A 24,294-nucleotide genomic window follows, 5' to 3' on the forward strand; every position below is an offset into this window, starting at 1 on the left:
GCACCCCTGTCCCTGAGCACCGCTGGCTCCACTGACCTGCGGTGCAGAGCACCTTGGCCTTCTCGATCTCCAGCTCCGGGCCCCACTTCTCCCCCACAGTGCCCTCTAGTGACAGGCACTTGAAGACGCTGACCAGGTCGGCCACGCCGGAGCAGCCCTTGATGGGAGTGTCGCTGCACTGGCCGAGGAGCCGGGTGGCCAGGGCGATGTTCCCCTGCTTGCGGGCGAACTTCACCGCCGTCAGACACAGCTCCATCAGGTTGGAGTCGATGGGGACAGAGGACCCTGCGGGTGGCACGGTATAAAGGGCTCAGATTACACGCCAGGCGGCTCGACCAGGCAGGCCACAGAGAGCCGCGGACGCGTGCAGAAGGGTCCAGCCTACCTTTGAGTTTGATGGACAGCTGCCTCTGGAACATGGTGTACCTGAGGGCGTGGAGCCAGGGCTGGACGTCCTGCTGCTTGCAGGTCCCCAGCGCCTGACTGCACAGCGGGATCAGGCAGTCCTGTGGGGCGAGCAGCACGGGTTAGGCGCTGGAGCGCGTGAGACTGCGGCGCGTTTGCGTACGCGAGCGCGGGAGAGCGAGGCTACCGCACCTCAGAGGACAGCTGGCTGCTCAGGGAGCTCTCCAGGTAGGTGGCGCAGTGCAGCTGCAGGGTGCTCATGGTGGGCAGGGACCCCGACAGGGTGAGGGTGGACAGCCGCAGGGGCCCCAGGGAGACACGCCCCGTCTGCTTCAGGTACTTCACCAGGGTCCTGGAAAGACAAGGCACCTCAGTCTCAAAGCACACAGCTGTCGTCAAATTATACAGTGACACCACACAGCACAGCAGAAAGAGTCATTCTGTAATCCTATTTATGTAATTGGCCATTTATTAACAACAATTTCTAACCGGAATACATGCATTCATTAAGCTCTGGTGAACAAGCAAGTCCTTGCGAAATGGAGAGAGACTCACTCGGTAGAGGGAGGAGTGTTCTGGTCCTGCTCGCTCTGATTGGCAGACGTGACGATGCCCACTGCACTCCTCAGCAGCTGGACCTCAATGGCCTTCTGCAGTTCAGTGGGGTCTGGACTGAGCACGGCAGGGAGCAGCCGCTTCAGGTCTGAGGTCAGAGAGCACACACAGATCACGGAGAGCACACACAGATCACAGAGCACACACAGATCACGGAGAGCACACACAGATCACTGAGAGCACACACAGATCACTGAGAGCACACACAGATCACAGAGCACACACAGATCACAGAGCACACACAGATCACTGAGAGCACACACAGATCACGGAGAGCACACAAAGGTCACTCTGCACAGCCATCATGATTTCCCCCCCGTCCCTCAAATATGAAACACTGCACTCGCAAGAGGCTCAAGTCATGTTGCCCCATCCCAGCACTTTTTTGTAATTTGTATTTGTCCTAATACTGTAGCTTATTCTTCTGCCTAGTTTGTTTTGTAGAGGTTAGGTCAGAATAGTGTTCACTGTGTGAACTAAACTGTGTTCTTGGCTAGAAATAGCAGTACAAAATAAGTATTGTACCTTACTGAACCCGTGTTTAGCAGCTGTCTATGACTATGAAATGCACTTTTTGTACGTCGCTTTGGATAAAAGCATCTGCCAAATGAATGTAATGTACAGTCAACCTTCCTAACAAATCAACCAGCTACATAAAGGCATACCAAGCTTGTCCCTCGAGGTGGAGTTGAGGAACCCAAAATCCTCCCCAGGCAGGAGTCCAAGCTGCTCCTGACATTCAGTGAAATCTGCGTCCTCAAAGCTGCTCAGGGCCCTGAGAGACAAAGTGAGCAGAAAGTAAACGTCACGCTCTGCGTCTTGTGCGGGTATCTGAGCCTCACGAGTCTGTTCTGCACCGCGCCGACCTGACGTAGTTGAAGTCTGTCTTCAGGTTGATGGTGGAGCCGCTGGACGCCTTCTTCAGGGCCAGCACGCTGGCCTGCCACTCCTGCACCGACGGCCAGTCGCACAGGGCCACGTAGCACTCGCACGTCTTATTGGCCAGGAAGTTCAAGACCTCCGGGGAGCATTCGCTGGGCTTCAGAAGCACCGTCTTCCTGCCGTCACCTAGGAAGCCAAGAGCAAACGGGCAACGGCCCATCAAGAACACTGCCCCTCAGTGGAACCTACAGACTAGCGCTTGTGTACTTGCTTGTGCTTGTATGAACACGCAGCAGAGCTCCTGTCATAATAAACGCACAGATCACCATCAAATGCAGTTCAAGTGATGATTAATCAGAGCAGCAGAACTGTTCCAAGTGTCTCTCTCTCACACACACACACACACACACACACACACACGCACACACACACACACACACAGTTAGTGCGTCTTGGCGGTTGTGACCTCACCATTCCCCATGTTCTTGGGGCTGCTGCAGGCGCTGGTGCCCTTCATTAGGGAGCGGTCGAAGCCCTTGATGGAGCAGTCCGTCCCGGTCAGGGCCCCCAGCTGCTCCTGGTACTCCACGGCCGCCTTCTCAAACCTGCGAGCACAGGGCCGGATTAAGCCACCCGTGGGGACTCCCGGCAGAGCGAGCCCTCTCCCCCCCGTGTGTGTGTGGAGCAGCGGCCCTCACCGTCCCTCAGCCTGCAGGGCCACAGACCCCACCCAGCCCAGGCTCCTGCCGGCCACGCCCGAGCTCCAGGCCGCCAGGCCCTGGATGGCCTCCGGGCAGCGCAGCTCGCACAGCGCCTCCACCAGCATCACCACGGGAACCTCCATGTCCGAGACCTGGGGGAACAAACAGGGCGTTTAGACCCAGAATCAGTACAGCACAAACACTGCACTCAGACCCAGAATCAGTACAGCACAAACACTGCACTCAGACCCGGAATCAGTACAGCACAAACACTGCACTCAGACCCAGAATCAGTACAGGCCAAACACTGCACTCAGACCCAGAATCAGTACAGCCCAAACACTGCACTCAGACCCAGAATCAGTACAGCCAGAGAATCAACACAGACCAAACACTGCACTCTGGAGGCAACACAGCCCAACAAGCCAGATCAACAGGTAAGAATATGAATGGGGAGCAGAGCAGCATGAGAATACAGAACAAGCTTAACTGGCCTCTGATCCCCCCCCCCCAGTGCACATGCACCCCAGTCCCTTTCATTAGCGCTCGAGCCGCAGAAGCCCCTTTATCCAGAGCTCTCCCAGCGCATGGACGGCCTGGCACTCACGTGAGCGCTGCTGGTCCGGATCTCCGCCAGCAGGTCGAAGCCGTGGCGCACGGTGACGGCCGGCTGGCCCGACATCAGGCCCACCCGCATCAGCGCCATGCGGATCCGCGTCAGCCAGTCCTGGCACGTCTGCCGGTTGGTGTAGAAGAAGGTTCTGATGCCCTGTGGAAGAGAGGGAAACGTCAGCACTGAGAAAAACAGATAAAGAGGCCCTTTTACTACAGGCAGACACACAGACTAGAATGTGAAACCAGGGTGGGCGTTCCCGCCGGACGCGCACTGACCTTAGGGGGCGCTGTGAGCGCGTTGGCGCAGCCCTCGTAGGCGTTGTACATGAGCTTCTCCAGGTTCTCCAGGAACTGCAGCAGCAGCGCCAGGCGCACCTGGTTGGTGTGGTGGCCCTCGTCGCTCTCCCCGCCGCTCCACTGGCTCAGCTCCTGCTCGGGGTTCAGGCTGTGGGCCGCCAGGCTGCGGATGATGCCTGCGGGGGGGTGGGGGGGGAGGAGAGAGGTTTGGGGTGAGGGCCCTGACAGAACCACAGCGCAGCGCCCCGACGGCGGCCCCCGCCCGCGCCCCGCCCCGCCGCTTACCCTCGATGGTCTGGAAGGTGTCCTGCGCGCGGCCCAGGGGGGTGCGCAGCTTGGAGAGCACGGTGAACTGCGCCGCCTCCCACACGGCCCACTGCCACAGCACCGCCTCGGTCCGCAGCAGTGCCCGCGGCACCGTGGCCGCCTCCCGCTTCTCCAGCCGCTGGCAGCTGTGGAACAGGCGCTCCAGCCAGGGCTCCTTCCTGCAAGCGCCGAAAACACAATCCCCCTTTACACCGCAATCAACATTCACACAAACTCAAGCCTTAGAGGCCATACGCACGGTATTACACAGCCCTTACTGTGGGTGCACACAAACTACAGCACAGCCAAGCAGATTTCAGCAGGCATCACATGAACTCTACATTTTCCCCCAAAAGCTGCGACTTACCCCCCGCGATGCACGGTACCATACAGGATGAAGCTGATGAGGTCAGAGAAGTCCTGCGGGTGGAAGGTGTTGCTAGGCGCCTTGCTCATGTGCCGGCGGATGGCCAGCGAGATGTCCTGAATCTCCGCGTTCCCACGGTTACTGCAAGCCAAGCACCACAGTCAGTTTGAGCAGGTATAAACACTACACCTCTGCAACACAAATCTACACTTGAGTACCTTTAATGACAATGAGGACCAAACGAGAAAACGGAAAAGAGCTTTCAGGGGGAATCCTCACTGCCGTCTACGAGCGGATAAAAAGCCTAGCGCTTCCTCGCATTCTCACGGCCCTGAAATAAGACAGGCAGACCGCAGTGCTGAATGTGAGGAAATGGCGGCGCTGAAGCTGACCTCAGCACCACGTCCAGGGGGATGGTCTTCAGCAGCTTCCCGAAGGCCTGCCTCACCCGAACGGCGGAGTGGACCAGCTGGACCCGACACACGTCCACGCACCTGGGGAGGGGGACGCCGGTCAGCGGGGGGGGGTTCAGAGCAGAGTACGGCGTGCCCGGTATGCGATGGGCCAAAAATTTGGGTGCTGTATGTACCTCTGCAGCAACTCGGTGGACAGGGATGAAGACAGCACCTGCAGGCTGTTGCAGGTCTGCAGACAGACAGCTGGGTCTTCATTCAGGGCTGGAAGAGAGGAAACACCATCACAGCTCCCATAATCCTACCAGGCCTGAGAAACTACAGCAACTAGCAACCTGCACATACATAAAAACCAACCGGGGTGAGAGTATCTTTGCTCTTACCGTTAGCAAGAAGTCCTTTGCAGAATTTGTGGAATGACGGCAGAGAAAAGAGAGGAGTGTAGGTCTCCGATTTCTTCATCACAAGCGACATTTCTAGAGCCCAGTTCAGCAGCAGCCGCCTGCGGGGATTTAGAGGCCTTTCAGTTCAACACCGTTCCATCTCCCCAAACTGCCGCTAAGTGAGAGCACAAATCTACACTTGAGCACCCTGCCCTTTCCACTGCTCTGCGCTCTAACGCAATAAGCAAATGTCAATGGGTCTCCTTGACCGCGGTCAATGGTTCTGCAACGATACAGTCAATACGAGGCACTGTTACATTCTCAAACGCACGGCCGGGGAGGTTTCAGAAAGTTAGCATTTGCGTCAAAAATGTAAACTTTGAATTAAAGTTTTATGCTTTATCTTTTCCTCAAAATGCTTTTTTTTTTTACCCTTGAGTACTCAACCTTAAGGGCAATACATCAATGAGACATGAGGACTTGAAATTGAATGCAAGATGAGATCACAGACAACATGGCCCATTGCTTAAGGCAAGGGCTATTTAACCCATAAGCAGAGCCGAGCGCAGGGGCGGAGTCATTCGTCTGATTGGTGCAGGGAGCGGAATGGCAGGAGGTGACAATACCGGGCCTCGGCGTAGAGGTGCTCCTTGCTCAGCAGCATCCCCAGCAAGCTGAGGAGAGTGCTGAAGTGCTTCTTGGTTGCCGTGGTGACGGTGCTGATGACAGCCCCGTCGAAGAGGGAGGGAGAAGACGAGCTGAGGCTGCTGGAGATGAAGTGGTCGTGTCTGCGGGAACGGCGAGGGAAACAGCGGTCGGGTCAGGCGGCGAACGAAGGTCGCCCGCGGCGACAGCCGAGCGGCGCAGAGGGGCGGGGTCGGGCACGCCTTACCTGGTGCAGTGCGAGTAGAGGGTGTAGAGAACGCCGTACTGCACCACCGGGTGGTACACGGCCAGCTCGGAGTGCACCACCAGCAGGTTCTGGCTGAGCAGCGCGAACACGGTGGGGGACAGGGCCCACATCTGCCGGGGCACAGACAGACACGGGAGACGAGCGTTAAACAGAGACCCGCCCACTTCATCTACCGCAGCGCCGCCAGGGCGCGGGACCCGGCACGCAAAGCCACTGACCCCGATGAGGGAGTTCTTGGTGTTGCCGATGGTGGTGAGCGCGCTCAGGTTGAAGATGAGGGTGAACTCGGCCCTCTCCGGGGCCAGCTGCGTCTGGGCGAAGGCGGGGTGCTGGATGTGGGGGCAGGCGGCCAGCAGGCCCAGCGGGGTCAGCAGGCCGTTCAGGGCGCAGCCCATCTCCCCCAGCACCAGCTTGTAGGCGGCCTCCAGGGTGGGAATGTTCTTCAGGCTGAGGACGGCCTGGTACACCGCCAGGGCCGCCGCCATCACCTGAGCCAGACACAGGCAGGGTTAGCGCTCCACTGCTGCTCCACGGACACTACCCCTCTGCTCCCATTACAGTCTTACACTGAGCTGCCATTAAGCCCTTAACAGAGTCAATGAGTGATCAAACTTTAATAGCCATTCAGGAGCACGTGTATTCAGCAAGCCTAATGTTAATCATGGTCCTTTGTATAAATCGTGGTGCTCAGTGTTGACTGTGGTCCTTAGTGAAAACTGGCGCTTAATGTTAACTGTGATGCTCAGTGTTAATCGGGGTGGGGCTGTGCACCTCTTTCTCCCTCTGGAAGCGAAGCTCCAGCAGCTGGGAGTCCGGCGCCAGCAGCTTCTCCACGAACGAGGAAGGCAGCTTGGTGTTAATCTGGTCCACAATCTGCACCACAAAGGAGGGAGTTAAGTCACAGCCATGAAGTCCAGATGCGCAGCCTCCTAACCGAAGACCACACATTAACCAGCAGAAAAGGGGAGGGGTGGGGGCGGGGCGAACATCCGTCACACGGACGAGGACGCAGGCCTGGCAGCTCACAGGCGTGCTGCGCGGCGCGGAGACGCCCGCCCACGCGTTAGCGGTCTGAGCGGGCGCTGGGGTGCCCCTGGCAGGCTGCAGGTGCGCTACGCGCTGCTAGGGACGTGGGGGCTGGTCTTACCAGCGTGAGCAGGTTGAGCACGGCGATGCAGTACTCGGGCCCGCAGGCCTGGCAGCCCTCCAGCTGGTTGAGCCCGTAGGTGATGACCGCGTCCGTCAGCTGGCTCATGCCCGCGTCCACGCTCAGCAGCAGCACGCACACGCACTCATTAGCCGCCGTCAGCACCGCCTCCGAGAAGAACACCTGCTTGGCCGTGGTGACGCACGCCAGCACGCGGTTCAGCACCTGCACGGAGAGGCCGGAAACCAGGGGTCAAACTCAAGGACAAAAAAAAAAAACATTCTGAAACAATATTTCTCATATCTATTCTGGTGGCCATGTTCATGCATGTCTCTGACAGGGTCAAGCCGGAGGAGGGAAGGGCGGGGGGGGGCGAGCTCACATCAGTGACGTAAGCCTCGGTGATGGGGGGGCCGCGGACGGGGTTGAAGCGCTCCCCGATGCTGCGCACCACGGTGCTGAAGACGCGCAGGAGGGCCGCCAGCTTGGGGAGGGACACCGAGGGCGGGGGGATTTCCTCGTCCACAGACTCCCCCGAAGCCACGTGGCTGAGGTCCTGAAAGAGGGGCAACACTGAAAAACACTCACACAACTCCGCCACGCCCACTCCACTATCCACAGCCCGAGCACCCTAAAAGGGTTTCATTCTTACGTGCACCTGAACGAAAAATGAACTAAACGGAACAGAAACGTCACACTTCGTGGCAGTGCAGGACGTGCGCAGTGATGGCGGACAGGCTACCTCAGCGTAGGCCTCCATGTCTTCCAGAAACTGCCCCAGTAAGGTGGTGGAGAAAGCCAGGTCTGCCACCCAGAACTGCTCCAGGCTCTGCAGCCACCCTGCGGACACAGAGCACACCGATCAGACCACGAGCCCATCTGCCGACCGGGGGGCCAGACCGGGAACCGGACCGTCTCTGCTCACCAGACACCTGGAGGGTGAGGGACGCCTTCTGCGTGTGGTCGATGTGCCACCCGACCAAGATGTCCACCGTGTCCTGGAACAGAGGGCACACGTAGGGTTAAGGGGGGGGCGCCCTTCGCCTTGACGAAAGACGGCGAGGCGAACGAGCGCGGAAGAGAACGAGCGGGCTTACTCTGAAGTTGGTGCTGAAGATGTGCGGGTAGCAGTGCGCCACCTGCAGGATGCACCTGACACTCTGGCACAGCAGCTCCGGGGTGTCCAGGTTCTCCAGAATGGACTGCAAGCTGCTCATTACCAGCTGTTTGAGGGGAGCACACAGAGAGTTACCAACAAGAACGCACTTCCTGTGGGCATGAGACGAGACCAAGCGTGGCAGGCTCCCCACCTGCATGACTGATGAAAAGCCCTTCCTCTCTCCGGCCATCTCCAGGGCCTTGTACGTCGCCACCAAGTAGAGCAGCTTGACCTCGTCTTTGGTGGACGAGTTGCACTTGAGGAAGATCCACTTGAAGATCTTCTCGGCCTCGTAGCTGAGGGAGGCGCAGAGCAGGCCCAGGCAGCTGGCTCCCTCCTGTCTCAGCTCCTGCAGTAGTTTACTGCTGCAGACCCAACAGCCACACGTCAGCTCAGGGGAACACCGACACCCCACTCACCTCGCCAAAGTGCCGTTTGCGGAGGGAGGGGACTGGTAAATCCTTTTTTTTTTTACATGAAGTTATACGTTCCCATGTGAACACAGATGTTTGTCAAAAGAACTGTCGATTCGTAAGTTTATACCTTTCATTTAAAACGTCGTTTAGGGCAGTCAGAATTGTATCCAACTGCTTCGCCAGGACCTGAGGAGACAAAAAACATTTCTGTCAATGCAAAGAGTCTCAGTAATTCACTGCTACAGAAGCCTCAAATGCAGCCTCTAAAAATGAAGCTGTAAGAAACCCTCAGATATCAGATCCCTGTCCATCTTGATAGATGTGGACTTGCCACTCGTTTGTGTAGCCTGCATAGATACAACTGTGTATCTTGATACAAAACTAGAGTATAGGTGAGTGACTATGGGGTGCAGATATCCAGTGTTCTATGTGAGTAAGGGACTTAAAACTGTTAGGAGTGCAGTGGTTAGTCAAAACGGAATGCCATGTTAATGCAGTTTATTGTAGCGTGTTCGATAATGGCAATATACAGAGGTGCAAAATGGTGTGCGTAATTGGATCCCTATACACGTATGACGCGCAGGAGACTGTGTTGATGAGTCTTCCCGAACCACTGCACTTTTACCCTTATATACCCAAATATCAAAGGAAAACCCCGAGTCATCAAAAAAAAGCTAGCGCTACCTCTGGAAGCATAGCACACTGGGTTAACATTTGTAGCTGAGACACTAATTTGTTCCCCATGACACCAGCTTTCCAACAATACCAAACATGATTACACAGTATTATGGAGAACCTGAGGTTTACATAATGCTGATCCAGTAGGATGTTTGCAACTGAGCACCATCTCTTTATCAGACCCCACTGACTCCCTGTCAGCACAGTAAACAGTCTGTTTACCTTTGGGGGTCTGATAAGGGGCACACTTCTGTAAAATCACCTGAAAAGCATTGGGCCACTTTCACTTTTATATAGTGGTGAAAAAAACATTGCTATGGGGTTAGACAGACATCTAACATAACCAATAATGTTGTGACGCAAGTCCATGCGCTGCATTTTCCATAGTGATCACGGTGCATTTTCATCACATGACGCTTGTTACTACTTTCTTATCATTATTTTCTTTATATTTTACCCCTATTCTTCTACTAAACCGGAATACCCAGTTGGGTTTGTTCACACTCAGCACAGCAGCCTCCACTGTGAATGTGAGAAAGCGCAGACCAGCATGCGCTCCTCTCTGAAACACGCGGGCTTCGCTGGGGCTCCTTTTCACTCCACAGTCCCCCAGTTAAGCTGAGCCAGAGGATGATGCTCCACATACTGCGACACCGTTTTCAGGCATACCGACAGAAATCCCCGAGACTGCCCTTCTCTCTGCCACTGAAGCACCAGATGGGCTAGCAGTCACAAGCCATTATAACACTGGAAACAGCCTAAGAGAATCAGCCCTAGCCTGGGTAAGGCTAAAGTACTAAGCATCACAACAAAATGTTTACTTTGCCCACAAAGAACGTTTCTGTTTTTGTGGACATTGTAAATTGCTTCTGAAACGTCGCACAAGCAGACCAGACACAAACAGACAGACAATGTGAAGACTGGGCAGAGAGATGCACAACTCACCACTTTGTTCTCAGAGTGCTGAATGAAGTCTTTCAGCTGTTTCATGGTGGCCAGTCTGCGGTCCCTGTCATCTTCCCGGGACACCCGCCGCAGAAGATTGGCCAGCCGAGACTCATCAGAGTGAGGCAGCGTTCTATCTGTGAGGGGCCAGAGGGGGGAGGAGGGTGTCATCCCACGACCTGGACATTATCCACAGCCCCCCGAGAGCAGGAGGAGACCTGGTCTGTATTATAGTCTCGACAATAAATACATAAATGTAACGAATCCACAAACAAATGCAGCAGATCCACAAACAAATGCTCCTGATACACAAATACATTCGCTGCATTTATTTTTGGATCTGCTGAATTTGTTTGTGGATCCGCAACATTTATTTGTGGATCAGCTGGCTTTGTTTATGGATCGGATGCATCGGTTTGTGGATCGGCTGCATTTATATGTGGATCAGTTACATTACTGTTTTTATTTTTGAGACAACAATACCCCCGTAAGTCTGGCACCTACCCTGTGATTTCCTCATGTCCTTTGAAGCTAAAGCACGGTTTCCATGCTGAAAACTGGTTGAATCCACGGTCACATCGTTGACTCTCAGCTCTTGCCCCAGTGTCTTCCAATGAAAAGCGTTTTCACAGATACCTTCATCGACTTCATATCCACCTATTGAGACCAAGTAAGAGACCGATTCAACCAGACAATAAAGATAGGAAAGGAAACTGAGCTGGTCATGAGATGGTAGAATAACTACAGTAAAACAATATGAGGCATTTGTATGGTGGCCCTGAAGGGCAAAACAACAGCAAGTCAGAAAACACACACCAACAAGTTCGGAAAACACCAGCCAGTTCGGAAAACACCAGTAAGTTCGGAAAACACCAGCAAGTTAAAAAACACACACCAGCAAGTTCAGAAAACACAGCAAGTAAAAACAAAACACACCAGCAAGTTAAAAAACACACACCAGCAAGTTCAGAAAACACCAGCAAGTTGAAAAAAAACACACACCAGCAAGTTAGAAAAAACACACACCAGCAAGTTCGGAAAACACCAGCAAGTTAAAAAAACACACACCAGCAAGTTAAAAAACACACACCAGCAAGTTCAGAAAACACCAGCAAGTTAAAAAAACACACACCAGCAAGTTCGGAAAACACCAGCAAGTTAAAAAACACACACCAGCAAGTTCACTGAAAACGGAAAGGGTAAGTACGAATTGAAACGAGTATTCCTCGTCGCTGATTGGACGCACAGTCTGTCACTCTGGGTGACCGAGAAATAGGAAGTGGGGACATGCTACTCTAGGGAGAAAGAAAATGAGCCTAAACGACTTGCGTCATGTAACTGCAGTAGGGTTGGGCGATATGACGATATTAGATCATGAACGATTAAAATGTCTCCACGATCTGCCTTTCCAGAGAGATCGGGGGTATCAGGCTACAGTGAAACTGCACATTCTATCAGCTGCACTGACAACGCTCATACAAGGCATCCAACGTTGTTTTCTCAGCCAAACCTAAAATAGATTTTTTCCAGTACTTTTGCGATTGTTTTCTGTGCCGGCAAATAAGTCAGAGGTGGTCCAGTGCTAGCTTTTGGTTGCTAAGGGGACGTGTATCAACCACCCCATATAAATGAATGGAACTTGACATAAATTTGCTAGCATACTGTAGAAGTGTCCTATCTTCCGTATTTGAGATTAATATGAGAAAGGGCGGTCGCTATCAGCACGTCTAGGAATCCGTACATATTCACAGTTGTAAGCCAAGTCGCAGGACGCAAAATAGCTGTTAGGAAAGCAGTTTGAAATTATTAAGCAACGTCTGCACCATTACTTTTAATGGGTCGGGATGAGATAATTCTGAGCGTGTTGCTTGTCTTAAAGTTGATACTGTAAATAAGACTGTATTAATATAATTACATGTATGTGTATGAAGTTGGTTTTTTACCTTTAGACAGTTTATTATGAGTTTTTTTTTTACAGAACTTATATTTTAATAGGAAACGATGTCCAGTTCTCTCTAATAAATATGAAGTAAATACACTACCAGTTAAGGTGGTCGATACACGCAACCCCACCCCCCTCGGGTGGTCGATAATAGGTGCTCTCACTCTAGCTAGCTATATAGTTAGTACAGGAGCGTCGTGGGTCTGGACGGTTTCGTGCTTGTTTATTTGACAACATATCGGCATGGCTGACACTACAGAGGAGTAGGTCCCTAAAAAATTTTGACGTCTGTGATATGGAACTGGTTTGGGTTTTCCAAAACCAAGACGGCGCAAAACACCATTATTTGCAAAGTTTGCAAAGAAAATGTTCACACATCGGATGGCAACGAGACAAACCTTTTTAATCACCTCAAGAGAAAGCATTGTTGAATGTTAATACTTTGCAGAATTGCACTTGATTAAAATCTGGTACTTTGCCCCAATTGGTCTCTGTTCTTTTTCTTTTAGGTTTTGTTCCCTTGAAAGGCAAGATTTTCTTAAATAGGGATATTAGTTTGATTGCACTGTTCATTCACTTGCAAAATAGTCTTATACCAACATGAAAAAGAATCGTGATCATATCGTGGATCGTGATCATGCCTGAGAAAAATCGTGATATGATATTTTTGCCATATCGCCCACCCCGCACACATTCGTGCTTATTTTAATCAAGGACATTCATATGACATAATCCTGGATATGCTCTCAACTTTTCACCACATTAAAATGAGTACGCGCACCCTTAAAGGAAGCAGGGCTGTTCAGAAGACAAAACTACTCCTCAATGACTGATGTAAGAAATGCCATACTGACGGAGTTAAGTGGACCAGGACAGTTGGCTATCGAACTATGTGGCAAGTACTTCAGCAAAAGCATAAATTGCACGTTAAACGTGCTGACGTGATGAGGTTGCTACGAGAACTTAATTCACGGGGGACTGAACTGGGGGAAAGCTGCAGGTTCTGTAGACGCACATATCACATAACCTTCCCAAATTCTCCCACGTCACTCCTCTGCTGCGATCACTCCACTGGCTACCGGTCGCTGCCAGGATCCGGTTTAAAGCACTGACCCTTGCCTACACTGCTGCCAACAGGACAGCCCCCATCTACTTGCAGGACATTCGATTCTATGTGCCTGCTCGACCACTCCGCTCTGCGGCAGCAGGGCGCCTTGTAACCCCTCCCACCCGACCAAAGGGATCACAGAGCTTCTCCACCCTCCCCAGTGGTGGAATGAACTCCCCGTCCCCCTCCGAACCTCCCCCTCACTACCCATCTTCCGCCGTGGCCTGAAGACTCATCTCTTCAGACTATACCTAGACCAACCACCACCACGCTGTGTATTTCACTCTAAATTTTCATGACACTTGTTACATGTTGCCCCATCCCAGCACTTTTTGGTAATTTGTATTTGTCCTAATACTGTAGCTTATTCTTCTGCCTAGTTGGCTTTGCAGAGGTTAGGTCTGAATAGTGTTCACTGTGTGAACTAAACTGTGTTCTTGGCTAGAAATAGCTGTACAAAATAAGTATTGTACCTTACTGAACCTGTGTTTAGCAGTTGTCTATGACCATGAAATGCACCTTTTGTACGTCGCTTTGGATAAAAGCGTCTGCCAAATAAATGTAATGTAATGTAATATCACTCCATCGGTCCGGTACTCATAGGAGTAAAACCCAGAAGTCCCAGTACGGCGTGACAATCTGTTCTGGAACTTCCCATTTTTGACCCAAACTAATGTTGAAAAGACAAGTTCCGCTGCAGCTGCCAACATTTACAGGAATATACAGTTCGGTCAGAGTTGTTTAACAACAGGTAAGAAGCTGTTTGTAAGTCGCCTCAAGTGGATCTTATTGTGGTAAATTAACTGCGGCGTGCCTAGATTCAGTAACGATTGCCGGTAGGCTATATGTAAAGGTACGCATATGGGAAAAAATGAAAGGCAAATACCAGGCCAATTCAGATGAGAACCTGCATACACGCCGGCCCTGCAGGAGTGGAACTGTCCACATCTGGTTTAAAAGATCAATCACATCTACTCTTTTTGTGCTCTTCAGGAGTCACAGAATAACAGTTCAATCCAGTTTATGAAGTAATAGGCCAACTCTTAATATCAGAAGTATATGAGGTGAAGGGCTCGACATTGAGCTGCTATGGCCTGCAAATGTATTAATACAGATGTTTTACTTATGCTATATATATTTATATACATATATATATATATTTTTTTTTAACAGGCTTCCTCCATTGAAATTTAGAAATTTTAAAATGGCGGTTGAAATAAAATGCTGCGAGTACTCGACCAATCAGAAATGTGTTCAGCGCATGTGCCCCACACCAAAAGTTCCTGTACTTTCCGAAAGTACTACCCCCCGAGCAGGGACTTTTTGGGGGGTAAAGTAAAGTCCCCGGAACTTAATTTAGACCCTGGTTCCTGCGGTGGAAACGCAGCTTATCACACAAATTCACCAGCAAAACCCTATTCAATGATTGCAATATTGTAACTCTAGTCAGAACATACAGTTTCAAATAGGTTGGATCATTCCTTTAGAAATGAATGAAACAGCAGCAGAAGCAGCAGCAACAACAGCTTAGCTAATCACCTGTAATACTTGACGTCTAACAAGGACACAATAGATGGCATAATCCCAAACTTTTGCCCTCAAGCAACACAACACATTACAAAGGAACGAAAAGTAGAACTGAAGTCAATGTAATTATGAGCACAGGTGTTCTCCCTCTCTTTACAGGAAACTGCGACACATAAGTTTCATTTTCTGTTCTGTATCAGCCACACAGCAATAGCAGCCAGACCCATAGAGAGAAACTATCTGGGAACCTAAACATAGAAATGACAGCACACGTATTATTAACCACTCTGCTTATGACTGGAAGAAGCACATGCATGTTTGATATGGAGGGTAATCACAGTTCAGGAGAAGAGAGATGCCAGAGCACAACTGCTCCACATTACACAGACACAGGATAAGATGAAGAGGACAGCCTGCAAAATTTAGCACTGCTATTCAAAAAACGTGCTTTCATTTGCACAACAAAGAAATGCGGCAAGGCAAGGCAAATTGGGGGAAATGAACAGAGCGGGAATGTGTGGCAAAGTCAAGCACGCACCCCCTTCTCCGAGTGTGCTGGCGGCTGCGAGGGCCTCATTGCGCGGTGGAGGGGAGTCGGGCGGGTCAGAGGATGGCGTGTCGAAAAGCGAGGCTACGCCGCGGTCTCTCGTGGTACTGCACGTGGCGCCGTCCTGGGTGGCAGACGCACGGTCACCTCTGAAACACAAAGTCAGTCCGTCAGCAGGAGCCACGGCGACGCCGAGCGCCATGAACTCTGCTGCACCCGCCAGCGAGTGCGATCGGGCGGGCACTCGCACAGCGTTAATCTGCATCACTGCTTACGCAGAGGCTTCCTTGGCAACCTTCAAAGCTCAGCAACAGAATGCCATTTAAAGGCACATAAGGCCTCTTTCTGAAAATAGAATATCTGTAGTTGATAACGGTGCACAGTGTATTGGGAGGGAATCGGCACATGCCCAATGAAAGGTTAAAATATCCAACTTGTTGATATTTTTCATGTGTTTGCTCTTCACAAACACAAACTACATGTAGTATGCTTCATTCAAATCCATTCACTCCCAGAATTTCACAGAACACAGTGATCCTGACCCATGTCACCTTCTAGCAACTAGGCCGACATTTGCAACTACTACAACTACCAATTGGAGAAAACAAAATAAAAATCATTGAACCTGAAATCAAACTGTTTATGGAATTTTACCTCTTAGAATGAGTCCAATTTATTAACAAATTATTTGACCCTCCATACAAATAAATCTGAAATTTGGAATCTGTATTGCAAGAAAAAAAAGTCAGAGTTTGATGCAATATGCCCAAATTTTTAGGGGAAACTCATGTCTCAAGAAATGATAAGTCCACAGTTAGCAGTTTAACAGCAAAATATTAACCAAATTTCTGGTATATCTCCAGAGGATAAAATCCACGAGGACATGTCAGTTAAATCTCAGAACTATCCAGTTTTAAAGTTTAAAGTAAGCAGTTAATGTAGAAAAGGCAATCTTCCTCAAACGTCTTCATTGTGCAATTACTTGTTCAACCACAATCCTCATTTTCATGCATGTCATAGTGAAATACATTCTTTTACTGGTCACCGTTCCAATATGCTTCCATGGGTGCTCACTTAACCACGGCTTATGCCTACGGAAACAGATACGGAAGCCAGCTGAGAAAGTGTTTAGAATTTTAAAATGCCCGGGCTGGGTTCCAATTTGTTTATTCTGCCATGTCATATTTTCTTTCACAGCTAGGAGCTACAATTGCTGCCTGGCTGAAGTAGGAAGAAAACCACATAGCGTACACAAACAGTACAAATACATAATGAAATGTATAAAGTGTACATGAGGGAAACCAAGGTCCCAATATCTACTCTTGAAGTCTATAATCACATCAGTCCTATTCACTTAAACCTCTCAGTATAACGATGCAAGATCAAGTTTGTCTCGGTTCAGTTTTCACTTTGAGCAGGCGGTGCAACCCAGTCGCTTTCCTTTCTGTCCTCATCATAGTGTCACACATTTGGAGTACTAGGAACATTCACCAGATCCAAGGAGCAGGGCGCAGTGATACCTGGCTGACAGCTTCTCGTTTTTCATTGCTGGAGCGCCACAGTGCATCAATTATATCTATACATCCACTTCCTAATTCCTAATTTCCATTTATAAAATGAAACAAATGAAAGTCTGTTGAAATAATCCACAGTAACACCTCATAGGTTCGATCCTCAGTTCATTTCACAATATTCCCAAGGAGTGTAAAATACCCTCTCCGCAGCTGCGGCTTGGTAATTTAAGTACCAACAAATAATCATAGCTATTATATAACTAACCTTCTTAATTACCTGGCCCGAGGAAAACAGGTAAAATCCAGCTGCGTCTAAAATCAAAAATTTTCTAATGGAAATTTGACCATTTAAGAGGATATATCATTACAGGGTTGTAGGTGCACATGCAGCTTTCAAATGACTAATTTTTGCAAACAATGGCATCAATTTTTGTTCTTTTTAGTATTCCAAAGATATTTTACAGTAGACCATAAGTGGGGTCTTTTTCAACTGTAGGTCTATTTATTATGACATTTGGCCCAGAGAAGCCTTTTGGATTAAGCATTGAAATCTTAAAGACAAAGCCATGGATAGCATTCGTTTTAAAGGTGAATTATCCTTATCATCCCTATTAAGGCTATACCAAAAAAGCATGGTTTATATCTCTACCTGGATTTATATTCAGGCATTTATCAGTTCTGTGGGATGATTTTTTAAAATGTGATTTTATTGTCAGAAATACTGATATATGTCTAGAGGCCAAATTATTGCTCCAAAGATGTTGGTTGTCTTGGATCTAAAATTGATGCCTTTTTAAGAATGACTACAAAGGAAACTGAATAAAGTACAGATTTGTTCATATGAATGCTCAGGGAATAAGTGGGAAATAACATAAAGGAAATCTGATCCTAAAAAGTGATTTCTGACACAATGACCGCACAGTGCTGCAGGACCGCAGATTCATCAGCTGACTACAAGCCACCAAGACACTACCAGTTGCATTTCACATCAAAATGCAATGGACTGAATTACCTTAAAACATGTAAATTTGTTTGTAAATTGATATTTTCACATTATAGAACACAGAATGTTGCAAGATGCATTTCCTTTTGCTTATTCCGATCTTTTCATAAATATCACCAAATGCAAATTTCCCCTGTAAGAAACAAACTTCAAACAACATCTGTATCAGCAGGGGAATTGTCAGATCTGGTTGGGCAAGCATCTGAAATTGGTGTCAGCTCACAAAGTCCATCAGTACACATCTGCTGCTTTCTATTGTGCACTGGACCAAAGTGGGAGAAATACACTGTAATCAAACACTGCAGCTTCACACATTAAGCAGGTTCACTGAAATGCTTACAATAGCCATGTTTTGCTACACAGCAACAAGCAATTAAGCTAAAAGACTGTAACAGCTTATACAAGACAGTGTCAATAGTAATTAGCATTAATTAAGAGGAGACGTTACAGGTTTACAAGTAACTAACGAGCCAGCGTAATCAAAGGCAAACCCTGACAGTACTGAAAAAAAGCTTCTTCTTTGCCTTTAATTTCATAAAGAGAACGTTCTGAGAATCTTGTGTGACCTGCCAACATATTCGACTAAGACTAGCTGAATCTTTTGTCACAGAACTAAGATGTTTTTCGCAAAACTGTGCCCTTTCCATCTGCTGAAAATATGTTTGGAAATTTTTTTTGAAAGAACATGCCTACATTTCTTAACGTTGCTCATATAAAACATACCATACTGTAGACATCTCACTTTGCTCAGGTATGCCTTCCTTCTGTGTTTCATTTTTTGCCAACATTCTGTATTTTACATACATGTCCTTTCACTTTCTATTATGAAAATGCTGTTTAGACAAAGGTAACAGCTGATACAAATACGTTGCAGTATAAAATACTGCGTAATGTTATTTATCCTCTTGTCATTTTTTGTGCGGGTTTACCAAAGGTGCTGATAATTCTGGACCTGACTGTAGTTAGAAAATGGAACATAGTGCACTGTCACAGCATTGAAACATAAAAGGAATATATTTTCCAAACAATGCTTGGCAGATGTATAACTATATTTCCAAAACTTGTCAAAATATATAAAGCACGCTGACTAGTTGCACATAAAATTGGCTAGCTAAAATGTTAAGTTATCTTTCTGCAAGCTAATACTTATTTGATCCAGTCTCCGCATATAGTCTAGTAAAAAACTCACGGTGAGTAAGATAGCTAGTGTTAACTAACTGGTCACTAAGGCTAGCAAGCATACAAGCTACACTAACTTAGCCAAGTTCATATTCTTAACATTAAATTAACATTTTCAAAAACGGACTGCTTCATGTCCATGTTCACACTGTTGATAGCACTGGGATTTATTTCGCTAACATTATCAAAGACATGGCCAGTAAGTGACACGGAATGGCTACAGCAGTAGGCCAGACACACAGTTGTGCCTGAAAGATTTTGGCTCTTCATTATTCACACCACAGCCCAGAGGTTTTAAGACTGGCATGTGCACATATGCTTGCGCAGAACAATAACCAAATGCTGGCACTATAAGAGAGATGAGAAGGGCCACCAGTTTGTCTCCCCTTTATTTCTTGCAGTGTACTTCAGTCCTCCGCCAGCTAGAAGTCGCAATTAGCCTCTATGTCAAGCCGCTTCTCAAACAATTATCTGATTTGCACCACCTCAATAATCTAAACTGACAAAGTAATTACGACGAATTAAGCACAGATGATGACTGACAGCAAATGTTGGCAAGAGACACTCACATGTTAAATTTAGTTTGATTACTTACTACCATAGACACGCTGCTGTACAGGGGCATGATAGGTTTTGTTAGAAGCAGTGGGACATGCCCACATTAAAAATGAGAGCAGTTAGAACATTTAACTCGCACACAAATGTTAAAATAAAAAACAAATTTATGATTTAACTAATTAACTAAGCATGGTCTTCAAGACCTTAAGTAGAATCGGGTGTCTTAGTCCTGGGCTAAAACAAAAACCTGCAGCCACACCTGCCTTTTTTGGATAAGATTGGACATCCCTGCTTTATGTGGAAGCATTTTTCTTTTTACTGCAGTGATACTCATTACTGGTCCTGGACAGCCACAGAGTCTGCTGGTTCTTGTTTTTCCTAAAGATCAGCAACTGACACAGACGCAAGAAACCAAGTGATCAGACTTGGCTGTGTAATCATCTGCTTTAATTGACTAATTGCTATGCTACTCAAGTTCTGAATAACAACTAAAGCCAGCAGACCATGTAGCTCTCCTTGACCACGAGTAAGGACCACTGGCTCAGACATGCTTTTCATAGCATTTAAACGTCCATACATGTTCACTTTTCTTCCCGACTCTCCCTATATTAGATCAATTAACCTTTTAAAAAAAATGTCTCAATTAGAAACTCAATTGCACAATTAGTCCCTTTTGTGTGTGCCGTTGGAGTGCCCATGGGGATGCCTGGAGCATAACCATTGAAACACAAGTTTAAATCCCTGCAGGACACATGGTGGAGACAAAATGGAGGCCCTAGTTATGAGTAATGTTTTCAAAGTGAGAACATTTGTAAAATACCGCAAACACAACCACGAAAGTTCAAACACATTTATCCATTGCATTAATTTATCCATTTAATATCATAAATGTCGCATTTAAAAGGTAAATGTGTTAAAAGCAGCATAATCAGACAGGACTAGCACCACCTCACTTTCACGTAAGCAATGTTTAAATTGTGAAGGTTCCTTAGTATTATGGCATAAGCAGGGGTGGAATTTCAGATGAACACATGAAAGCACCATTTGAATGATCAGATTCTCTAACAAAATGTAGTGTATGCTGAATGCAGTGCTTGGCCACCACATTTGCCCATGGAGCCCACCACTGAGACTACTGGCTATGATACACTAGCAGGCCTTTAAATAATAAAATAGCATTAATGATTACCAAAAACTATTGAACACCTATTCATACACCACTAGGTCCAAGCTGTTCAATACATCTCAAAGCACTGTCTCTACATTCATGAAAGCTCCTGGAAATGTCAGCAACGTCCAACAAAAAACAAGGCCTAGCTGAACTTTTCATCAGAACTTTGCACACTTCCAGGCTGGTGGAAAACTGTTTAGCCCAGTCTTCAAATCTAGCTAATTTCAGTGGCCATTTACATTTTTGTTACACATAATGTGACACGTTTTAAAAAGTGTACCAAACTACAAACTGTATATTATTATTCACATTAAATACAATATTCTATGTTGTTTTTCTAGTACTAATGCATGCCCTCTGTGCTATACAGATGTGTGTATCTTTCACCCTAGCGATATTGTGTGGGTTAGTTCGAGAGCATTTCCACCAACTCGCTCGAGCCTACATACAGTTCAAAGAGCTATATTTATTAGTAAGATTCATCCCTGAGAATACAAAACGATTTGCATTTTTGCCTTGGACGGTTCAGCTCAAAGTGTAACGTACCTAAAGGTGCAATCAGTTTAGACACACCCATTAAAAAGGCATTTCCTGCTTTGATGGCATTTGCGTTTCATTACTGGATGAAATGATGGATGAAGCAGTACTGGATCACAATTTGGATCTAAATTCACCCAAAATGGCTATGGTGACATTTGATTATCCGTGATGATGGGCACGACCAGCTTCCATTCCATGCACGTCTGAGTACAGGATAGTTCATATGGTTCAAAGTTCTGCTAGTACCAAAGTGAAGTTTGAAGTTCACAATGGCAACACAAGAAGAAAATCTGGCCAAAGAAATCGTTTGTCGTCAGGCACCGCAACTAAATTAAAACAAACATTTTTGTAATGGCTCACCCTTGAGGTTAATCTTAACTTTCAACAACAAAATGACTCATTGTTTCGAAGAAAATTAGATATATCAAGTCCATTTGATATATAATGCTAGCGCTAGCGACATCACGTTATATCGAGATACCAGGATGTATGCAACTAACGTTATATGCCTATGCTAAATATTTTTGCGTGATAGCGATAGTTTTGCGCTAACTATATTCAACATTGAGGTAAGTTACGTTAAACAGCAACGTAACGTTACCTAGTTGGTTTATATGGGTAACGTTAGTTCAGTCAAACAATAACGTAGCAGTCCTAACAAGCACGCCGTTAGCCAGCTAGCTAGTTAGCCACGTAGCTGCCGTGTTACTAGCTAGCTAGTCTAGCTATCTACCCTCCCCAACTGAACACAGCTGTACTGCATGCAATCCAAGTTATCAATCGAAAATGCAATGCAGAAACCAGACAATTTTAAACGTTCTTCGATCAGCTAGTCTAGCGACAAGCGCATGTTTTGTCAGCACATAACTAACGTTATCTGCAATCAGAAGCATTGAAACTTGGCGATAGCGAGCGAGCTAGCTAGCGAGCTTCGCAATCTAAGGTTGGTAGCGTGCCCGATAATAATGACTTGCGTTGCCGTGAAATTGAAACTGACCTATTCCAAATCTAGCTAATATATTGGCTGGTTCGCTCGGAAGACACCTATCTGTCAGATATTGATAGAGGACAATTAGCTAGCACAGCACGTTGATGTAATCATTAAATATACCAAGTAAAAATTGTGACTATGTCGCTACCAACCAACCAGCCTGATCAATACCCAGTGATTCGGTAATACAACGCGGCCCAAACCAAATAACGTTAGCTAGCTAGCTAGTAAAGTTAACCACCATCAATTAATTTAGTCAACTCGCTGCTTAAACACTCGCCAGGAAATCTAAAATATTCAACCACCTACCGTTGCTAATGTTTGCAGGTGAGAATTGGGCTATAACTTGCTAACGGAATGTCTTAGGAAGTGAATAGCAAAAAATCTTCCTCCCCGACAGTCATTTGCTATACAATAATGCCTAGTTAACTAAACAGCTAGCCATCGTGTTTTCAGTCAACCGTCGTTGTCTACTCGGAATTCAACGACATAATGAGCTATCCACACCTCATATGCCGTCAAATATCCGAATAACGTGGACGGAATGGGCCGTCTAACTAGGCCCTGTGAATCCTCGTTCTATTTTAGAAATATTCGACCGTGGTGCGATACCAACCTGGGCTGCCAATCATTCCACTCTCGCTGCAGTTTGTGGGCGCTGTTTAGCCGAGACCCGAGGGCTCTACGGCTCATTACCTTTGCGAGGACAGCATGACCCGCTCCTCTATACAGGAAAATTCCGTGTACAGACCTCTACTTATGATTTTTTTACTTTATGTCCATAAATTAAGTGTTAGCGCATCCGACACGACTGTATTGACAGTGAACGTGATTCTTGATTTTCGAGCTTTCGCTCCCGCTTTCCCCGCCTCCCACCTTGTTAGCTAGTTGCTACTGACTGTAGCCTCGATTCAACAAGCCAGCGCCACCTATCGTCCCTCCTCAACTGGCTTGTCACGGGAAACTACAACTCCCAATAATACACATGAAATCACGTGATTATCGGGAGCGACTACATTTATCCCACAAACTGTACATTGATTCTCACAAATTTCTGTCATTGGCCCATACTACGGGCCAAACGTGCATTCTGAACAATACTCCAGTGGGTTTACTTGGAAACGTCTTTATCGCTCAGAAGCCGTAGACTACCGATCAACTTTCTTTTTTTAATCTGGCTGTCATTCTCGCTCGTTCAGGTCAAATCATCGGTAAATCTGTAGCCTACAGCTGCTCAATTTCGTTGCTCTCGAATCTATTCAGTATATTCCCCTTTTTAATACATGGCTATGTTTTTTTTTATTTTTAATATTCAACCCCTCGCTGATAATATTTCTGGGACGCTTGTTTTCACGACTGCCTTCATATTTGAAAATCGATTCGCTTTCATCGCAGAGCCAGGTTGTTACACTGCTCCCCTGCAGCATGGCCAGAGATTCCAACGTCTCGGGGAGGTGGTATGCAGGTATAGAAATGAGCACAAAATGTAAATAAAAATAATTTTGACGGTGATGACACAACAAACCAATAACAGTCCTATTCAATGGATGCCCTGTCCACTTTTGCATTGTCCTACCATTCCCCACGTTCACACTCCCCTCTATTTCCCACAGTGTGTAGTTGCCTAGCAACAGAGCCTGAGAAGGATGACGGAGTGAAAGACAAGGAGCAGTGTCTGTGTGTGTCTTCAGCGGTGTGCTCAGATGGGCAGAAGGAGAACTCTCAAGAGCAGAATATTTTGAATAAAGATTTCAGTTAGAATGGTTAACTTAATAAGGGGATAAGTATGCTGTATTTGGGTTATGTGTTTCCTCTAAGACACAAAGAAATCCATGTATTTTTTTCTAATTTCAGATCAAACCTTGCTGAAAATTCCATCTTAAACCATCCTAAGCTGGTAAAACTGCTCTAAACTGCGTTTTAGACACTTTTAGCTGGTCAACCAACTGTTTGCCAGCTGACCAGTCTATGT

At 47.4% G+C, this 24,294-nt stretch overlaps 1 protein-coding gene across 2 annotated transcripts in view; it reads right to left on the reverse strand.

The window, feature by feature from the left end:
• Nucleotides 1-23,228, reverse strand: part of smg1 (SMG1 nonsense mediated mRNA decay associated PI3K related kinase) — a 45,656-nt gene extending 22,428 nt beyond the window's left edge. Inside the window, exons 1-30 of one of the 2 annotated variants that reach the window (XM_064322760.1) lie at nt 22,939-23,227; nt 15,358-15,515; nt 10,747-10,899; nt 10,243-10,379; nt 8,747-8,805; nt 8,355-8,568; nt 8,142-8,267; nt 7,970-8,042; nt 7,787-7,884; nt 7,427-7,600; nt 7,045-7,269; nt 6,669-6,770; nt 6,116-6,385; nt 5,877-6,007; nt 5,611-5,772; nt 4,985-5,103; nt 4,778-4,865; nt 4,581-4,682; nt 4,189-4,329; nt 3,801-4,000; nt 3,495-3,691; nt 3,211-3,372; nt 2,601-2,755; nt 2,374-2,507; nt 1,887-2,088; nt 1,686-1,795; nt 961-1,108; nt 598-757; nt 386-506; nt 37-285 (exon numbers count right to left, since the gene is read on the reverse strand). In XM_064322760.1, coding sequence (XP_064178830.1) covers nt 37-285; nt 386-506; nt 598-757; nt 961-1,108; nt 1,686-1,795; nt 1,887-2,088; nt 2,374-2,507; nt 2,601-2,755; nt 3,211-3,372; nt 3,495-3,691; nt 3,801-4,000; nt 4,189-4,329; nt 4,581-4,682; nt 4,778-4,865; nt 4,985-5,103; nt 5,611-5,772; nt 5,877-6,007; nt 6,116-6,385; nt 6,669-6,770; nt 7,045-7,269; nt 7,427-7,600; nt 7,787-7,884; nt 7,970-8,042; nt 8,142-8,267; nt 8,355-8,568; nt 8,747-8,805; nt 10,243-10,379; nt 10,747-10,899; nt 15,358-15,515; nt 22,939-23,015 — 4,447 coding nt within the window. In that variant the 5' untranslated portion in view covers nt 23,016-23,227. Of the gene's footprint in view, nt 1-36; nt 286-385; nt 507-597; nt 758-960; nt 1,109-1,685; nt 1,796-1,886; nt 2,089-2,373; nt 2,508-2,600; nt 2,756-3,210; nt 3,373-3,494; nt 3,692-3,800; nt 4,001-4,188; nt 4,330-4,580; nt 4,683-4,777; nt 4,866-4,984; nt 5,104-5,610; nt 5,773-5,876; nt 6,008-6,115; nt 6,386-6,668; nt 6,771-7,044; nt 7,270-7,426; nt 7,601-7,786; nt 7,885-7,969; nt 8,043-8,141; nt 8,268-8,354; nt 8,569-8,746; nt 8,806-10,242; nt 10,380-10,746; nt 10,900-15,357; nt 15,516-22,938 lie in introns of both variants that reach the window. The other variant, XM_064322761.1, reaches the window with a different exon arrangement.
• Between the last annotated feature and the right edge of the window lie 1,066 nt (nt 23,229-24,294).

This window comes from Anguilla rostrata, chromosome 2, assembly GCF_018555375.3.
Source record: "Anguilla rostrata isolate EN2019 chromosome 2, ASM1855537v3, whole genome shotgun sequence".
NCBI lineage: Eukaryota > Metazoa > Chordata > Actinopteri > Anguilliformes > Anguillidae > Anguilla > Anguilla rostrata.